At 34.5% G+C, this 7826-nt stretch overlaps 1 protein-coding gene across 1 annotated transcript; it reads right to left on the bottom strand.

Annotated features, from left to right (window-relative positions):
- Positions 1-3923: 3923 nt before the first annotated feature.
- On the bottom strand, positions 3924-7321 carry LOC128552225 (uncharacterized). Its single transcript, XM_053533253.1, has one exon. The coding sequence runs from the start codon at positions 7319-7321 to the stop codon at positions 5015-5017; it is 2307 nt and encodes a 768-aa protein (XP_053389228.1). The 3' UTR covers positions 3924-5014.
- Between the last annotated feature and the right edge of the window lie 505 nt (positions 7322-7826).

Here is a 7826-nt window from a genome sequence, read left to right as displayed (position 1 = left end):
CATAATTATGTGGACTGTATGTATATAGACTGTATGTATACAGTATAGTAACAAAAAAGAAAGTCCCATAACTATGCAGAATATTTATCTAAAAGAATGTAACATGCACCATGCACAACTAGGGTTGGTACTGATCACTTGTGTGAAGTTTCATTAAATTGTGTGCAAGGGTTTGGTAGATTAGGTACGCACACGATTGCATATGCAGACTGTATTTACATAGTATGTTAACAAGAAACAAAGTCCCATAACTCTGCAATTTTTGTCGCTGAAAGAACCTAACATGCCCCATGCACAACTACTGTTGGTACTGATCACTTGTGTGAAGTTCCATTAAATTGTGTCAAGGGGATGAGGAGAGATGGTGCGCACAAGATTGTGTCTATGTATATGGTATAGTAACAAAAAAAACAAAGTCCCATAACTCTGCAATTTTTTTTCTAAAAGTACCTAACATGCCCCATGCACAACTACTGTTTGTACTGATCACTTGTGTGAAGTTTCATTAAATTGTGTCTAGGGGATGAGGAGAGATGGTGCGCACAAGATTGTGTCTATGTATATAGTATAGTAACAAAAAAAAAACAAAGTCCCATAACTCTGCAATTTTTTTTCCTAAAAGAACCTAACATGCCCCATGCACAACTACTGTTGGTACTGATCACTTGTGTGAAGTATCATCAAATTCTGTCAAGGGGATAAGGAGAGATGGTGCGCACAAGATTGCGTCTACGGAAAGACGGACGGACGGACAGACAGACAGACAGACAACCTGAAACCAGTATACCACCCCCCCCCCCCCTTACAACTTTGTTTTCGGGGGGTACAAAAAGATCATATTTATATACCGTGAAGCAATTATATGATTGTCTAGAAACTATCCAAGGGACAATCGTGTAAGTTATAAGGGTTACAAACAAGATAAGTAGTGCAGAGCAATACAAGACCTCATACTGGTTAGAAACATTGAAAAAAATGAGGTATTATAAGGAATAATAACCAGAAACAGAGGAACTGAAAAGGAAGAAGAGATATACTGTACCATGCGTTGCCAAATATAGCCTTCGTTTATGTATAATGTATAAACTCTCAACTTTTAAACTTGAACTTTGATGAAGATTTGCATATTGTGACATTGGTAAATTAAGTCAACATTAGTTGATATGTTTATATGGCAACTCTGCTTTTACTAAATCAAAATATAACCAGTCTTACATTATTTCCATTATAGGTTAAACAGTATGTAGACAAAAATATCACAAGATACTTTCACGGTTTAGCCATGTAAAGGCACTGTCCTCCAGATTTTCGCTTGAAGTTCAGTCATGTTTTGACCATTAGAACACGATTGTTTGTTCCTAATCTGTCTTAAACTACCAAATCAAGAGAGAAGTTTTAAAACCTTAAGAAATAGAGCAATAATTTTTGATATCTATCTTTTTTCTTTTTTGTTGTCGTAGGATCTAGAGGTCAATGCCTTTAAAAGAAGTTTACTAAAACATGTACTGCGTGAAATCATTATTTTAAAAACGGATGACTGAATTTCCATAAATCATGACTGTTCAAATAAATCACAAGTCTCGTCGGCGTAAGGGCAGCAAAGCATGATACATGTATGTTACAATGACACAACATGATTCTTCCAATACATGTACCATATTTCAGTAGAAACTGTACTAGATCACTATATACATTTTCGTACACTGTTCGGAAGATGTAAACGTCAAGCTGGAAACGTAATTGAAATTCGGCTTGAATATGCGTAAATATCGGGTCTTCTTGACAGATAGGGAAGCAGACGTTTCTTCTTTGTATTTTGGTGGGAAAACAGCGTGTGCCTTCCACGATGTCCCTTCGGTAATAACCGAATGCTTATAGAAAATTACGCTTTGGCGTTATAATTTGGTGACTCTTAGACGTTTTTGAGATGTAAAAAGGGAAAACGGTGAATCCACAGACTCTCTCCATGTTTCGATGTTTGTACATTTAGTAATTGTAGGTGGTGGGAGTTAGTAGAAAGTTCAGAATTGTAGGTAGTGGGGTGGAGGAAAATAAAAAATCATGGGGAGTGGGGTTGGAGGGAAAAAAAAGTATGGGTGGTATTTTTTTTCTTCAAAAATTGCCTTCGGACCCACCCATACAATTAATTCTAGAACTGGCCTTATAACATTCACTTACTTTTATCAACTACGCACGATACGATATCAAAGTTTACAATTGATTTACCCTTAGTTATATTTGCTAATTATGTTTATTATGTGATCTCCTCGTAGAACGAAGAACAAACACATGTATATATATGAAATTGCTATGGCGCGCTGTATGTACATGGCATCTAACGTCAAAACGTTGAGTTGTACGTCCAAAAATCGGAAGGACAGTTTGTCTTCAACACAATATTGTGAAAAACTGAAAACGTAAAGTTCCCTTTTTTTTATTTGACATTTCATTTGCAAACTGATCACTTGTGCCGAAATTCAGACTTTTAATGGGTCTGTAAATTTTTAAAGATGTCATTTTCGCGTATATTTGCCGATTTTTTGTCAAAATTGTGTATCAGAAGGAACATGGTTTGCTTTATCAAATGATAAATGTCCGTTGTAATATGGTGCGATACCACTTCCACACACGCTAGTCCTAATATAAATTAAATAAAGTTTCAAAATGTACAGTTACGCTGATTTTAAATCATAATTAGGCATTTTAGAGGACTAAAAAAAACAGTATTTCGACATTTTGGCGCGTTGTGACGTTCGTGACGTCATCACTGATAAAGCATTGAAGCTAAAGACGACGGAAAAATAGTTTAGAACCATAGTGCTACAGTTGGACCAAGTTTCATCAAAATCGGAGGGAATGTCATATTTGACAAATAAGGTATCGACCCACCTTAATCCAACGGCGTGTGATTCTAATTAAGGTGTCCTTTTCCAAACTAGTTCTGTCCTTAATAACATACATCATCAAACGCACGCTATTCTGCACATTTATGTAACGTCATTTAAACAACGTGTTGACGCTAAAATATGATTTTGGACGTCACAAGATCATATAAAATATCCATAATCCGCCCCTCTCCCAAAAAGAAAGAAAGCTGGTTCGAACGTATTATTTAAGTGAGTTTGCCTTTCAATGCATCTACATTGTATTTCAAATCAAAAAAAAAATGAAAAAACAGTAAAATATTATCAGTATAGCAGCTTTGACTTATGCCAATTCGATTTATTGACGAGACTTCGGCATAATTTACTTTACCTTATTGTGTTTTTTTTTAAGTACAATAACATCACTGACCTCGAAATTAAACTATAAATAACTCCCTCCGCTGTGTACATGTACTCTGGATTCCTTTATCGGATACGCACTACACAGCTATGTTGAACAGGAACGGGAACCAAGTACATCTAATTTTAGGCCCGCGCATGCGTAAACACCGACACGTGCAGATCTGACAGATCGCGGGAATTAGAGGGAGCTAACTACTGATGCAAAATAAATTGCAGACTGATGCATTTAATTTATTTTACGCCAATCGAAAATCCAAATAAACTTGCCCAGGAGAAAAGGATTAATATTGTCTAAGCTTCTTCCCCAGTTATCGGTTGCCGAAATCTCCGTTTTTCTCTTCCTTTATTTATAAATGGTCTCATGTGTTCGGGATGAATAATTTATCTAACAGCTTACTCGTAAAAATGAATGTACCACTATACGCAAAACAAAGAAAAAAGATGGAAATACAAGTTGATTTTTACTTTTACATGTTCAAATTTGTCTGTATATACGTCATATTTACCGACAACGAAAATGATACAGTATAATGCATCATCGGATACATACAAAATACATTCATATTACAAAATTGTTTTGTTTATAAAATGTGCAACTCTATAAGCAAATATCAAAACATGTTTATATTTCCTAAGTACTGACATTAGCATAATTATGTTGCATATCATAGTGAAAATGATTTACAAAACAAGCTATTTTCACAACAAATGAAATTTCTACATGAAGTAGAACTGGGTTATAGGCTTACATGCCACCCACCACAAAGTTTAGGTTTAACAAAAATATGTTTAACAAATCAACAGGAAAAAGAAACAACAAACGGGTTAGCGGCTTCCATGCCACACACCACAATATACCAAAATAAAACAGGTCTGTATTTCCGACTCCAAAACTCGTAATTTACTCATCACTTATAAGCAGAAAGAAAACCCGGAGGGTTAGCGGCTTCCACGCCGCACACCATAATACAACAGGAGTATGCTTGTGTATATTTATGTTTTTAAAAAACTTAGTTCTTACAACTATTTTTGTGTTCTAAAAACAGAGCTTTAGAACGTCATAAACCATCAAGCATTTATAATAGGTGTACAAAAGTGACCAGTGCTATATAAATTTCGATCAAGTGTTTAAATATAATAGGCCTGTCAAACTGTAATTTTTTATGCTTACAAATGTTAAAGACCTAGACTAGCTACTAGTCTGATAATAAGTTTTTTTTTTATATACTAATGTATTTCCTTGTCATATATCTTTCATTTATAGATAGCTCCCTGTTTATAGACTGCTCCCTTTTGAATATCTCGCTGTATTATCAGACCTTACATTCGGCAGCAAGAAAAGGTAACCATGTTATAACTATGAAGGGAAGTAATTTAACATAAAATATGAGAAGAGACTATGACTGGCAAATGTAAGGACTGGGACCAGTCTATTAAAGACCTTAAGAATGAAATGACATGGTATTGAAAAAGAAGAGACTACATTTACACTGTGTGGTCTAACTACGAATAATAGCTTAATCAAATATTCAGGACAACAAACGCGCATTATATTGGGCATTGTTTGATTAAAAAGTTTCAAATTCTAGATTTTGTATATCAGAGTGTCTGTATATAACTAGATTTAAGTCTTATTTGATAAGCTCGCTTGGTTCACGAATCTAGGAAACATAGTCACAGATCTTTAATAATGAAAACTATACACAGATATTAGTAGACTTGAAAACTTAATTCAAGTGTCGTTTCTCCCAGGGGTCAATTATACCCTTGTATACACAGTTCTCATAATCTTGGTCAGTACACGAAGGACAGTAGCAGGATATTTTCCTTACATATAGGATACCTGGATTACCGGACATTGAGCGTATGCAGTGTAATTTTCTGTTTTCTTTTACAGCTTTAACCTTTAACGTATACCTTTGTCTGTCTATTTCGCTGTCCTCAACATAGAAAAACAAACGCCCTTTTAGTTTTGTATCCCCATTCCTAGGCTTGTATGAAGAAGTTGATGGATTACGGAAGTATTTATCTAAATACAAATACAAATCTTTTGCGTTATGAATTTCGCATTCTCTACGAATTACAGACATATGTGCTTTGTTTTTAACATGGCTACCCGCGGCGTCCTGCTCACCTTTACCATGGGACGTTTCAAAGTAGTTTCTTTGTGTTGGACAGTTGAAATCTGACTCTGAGAAGCTGACATCACGCATACAAAATTTAGATTTATATTGCTGACTACAGCCATCGGTAAAGTCATGTACATATTTTAAATCGTACTTCAACTGATCTTTCAGGTAAGATTCGATCAAAAGTTTGCGAACATGGTGAATTGTATCTCTGTCATGAGTATTACTTTCAAAAATTACAAAAGCATATTCTTTTACAATGTTTGGTACATGCGTCGAGCTTGATTCAGTATTTTCTGTTTCATGACGGTATAAAACAGTTACATGTATAGATACTTCATTTCGTGAAAAATAATCGGATTGAATCTCGTCCTGAAGTTCACACTTGAAGTCCTCCGAGTAATCATGTACCATGACAACATGCCCTTCCGGTAAATTATCTACGATACTATGTAGTTGTTGTCTCTGCCAATGACACAAAAAATTGTGTAGTGGAAAATTTGAAAGCGAGTTTTTGATGTAATCCCACATTTCTTTCATTGTGGAAGTAACTTTTACAAACTGTTGCTTTTTTATATATTTACCATTTCTGTCTTTCTTACCTGTAAATACGTACTCATACCTGTTCCAGGTTACAAAACTAGTACTATCGTCCAATTCTTGTGCCATCAACTTTATGTTACTTACACCACATTTTGTACAATCACGTTTTAAACAGGACATTCTAAACATTTTTTCACCATTGATTGATACAGGCGGGCATAGACTTTCTTCAGTAACATCAGACAAACTTCCCCATAAAACATAATCATCTTTTAAATTTGGCGTTTTGTCCAAAATCGACTTTCTGCACTCTTTTGCTTTTTTAAATAAGCTGGAAACTTCAACGTGCTGTTTACATAAACAGGTAATTCTATCTTTTCTTTTTGCAGATTTAATGTAGTATGGTTTTAGAGATTCAAAGAGCCGTTGGCCTATTTTGATATCGGGATTTTCCTTAACAAAATTTAAATATATACTTGATTGTGTTGATGTTAAGATATGTTTTGGATGTTCTATGTATGTTTTCGGACCAATGCGTTCTCTAATAACCTTCCTTTTATCATTGAGAGGTTGACTGTTTTTGACCCAGTATTCCGCTATTTTATTACGGGCGCCTTCGCTCAATTTGTCTTTTCTTGTCTTGCGCGTGCGTGGTAGATTAACAGCTTCGCCACTGATTATCTTTTTATTAAGTTTTAAACCTTTGTTCACCAGTCGCCTATTTAAACTGGAATGATTACTTAGGGCAGTTTGTAGTTTATTTATTTCAATATTGTTGCCTACTATACATGAGACGACTTTCTGAGTTTTTGTTCTGCATTCCGTTGATAAACCTTTGATAATACCTAAAGAAGTTTGTACGTCAGACAGAACAGCATCTGCGACCTTTTCACGAATTTTTTCACTTTCACCTTTAATCACCTTTTCAAATTCAAGGCGCCGTCTTGTTTTTAAGGAGTTAGGACTGTTTGCCGATATTAAAGCAGATATAATTTCAGATCTTTTCTCAGGTGTATAATCTCTAATAGTATCTTTTACACATTTCACGGCCCTGCTCTTTTGCATTCTGTTTTTAAATGGCTTAGTGACAGTTATGCTGCTTTCTGTTTCAGTATGTTGTTTTGTCCGAAATTTACGTACTCTTTCTTTTGTTAATTGTCTGATGTGTTCTTTCTTTTGCTGAATTTTATTTAGTTTCTCTAGATACTTTATGTATTTCTTATTTGTTGGTGTCTTCCTTTCAGACTTGGGAAAAGAGCTTCTATGTTTACTGACAGCTTGTTTGTTTTTTTCTTTCTTTTTATTTTTATACCACTGTAACCTTTCTGCCGGAGAAAGACCTATATGAGGTTTATCCTTCATCTGAAAATTAATTACAAATGTATTTATGCTTTTTTTTTACGTATATCCACCCCAAAATTACGTACAGCATATAGACCAGAACTTGGAGCAAAAACGTACGTCAAGAAACTGACACTTCCTTGTATACTCGTATTTGAACGTCAGGCAGAAATAATGTAATTTTTTTAGCATAACACTATATACGCTGTTTTATCTAAAAGTGTATTATGTTATATGCCAATAGGAAGATATGATTTGGTACATTTATTTAGAGGTAAACTGGTTACAGGCTTCAGAGCATAAAACACATTACTGTTGAATCACGTAGGATACCCGTTGAACAAATACGACAAAAAATACGACGTCAGAAAATTCGTAATTATTTTAAATCTCAAATTGACCAATAACACAATGGCATTTTATACTTTCGTTTACAAAATCCATCTGTTTGTAATATGTACTTTTACATGATATAATTTTCTTTTAAAAAAATAAACAGAATAACACAAGATAAACATTTTTACAT

Source organism: Mercenaria mercenaria, unplaced genomic scaffold (genome assembly GCF_021730395.1).
Source record: "Mercenaria mercenaria strain notata unplaced genomic scaffold, MADL_Memer_1 contig_2177, whole genome shotgun sequence".
Lineage (NCBI taxonomy): Eukaryota > Metazoa > Mollusca > Bivalvia > Venerida > Veneridae > Mercenaria > Mercenaria mercenaria.
This window is presented reverse-complemented; position numbering and strand designations above follow the sequence as displayed.

Coding starts and splice junctions, on each gene's coding strand:
- LOC128552225 (XM_053533253.1), bottom strand. CDS start 7,321: ATGAAGGATAAACCTCATATAGGTCTTTCTCCGGCAGAAAGGTTACAG.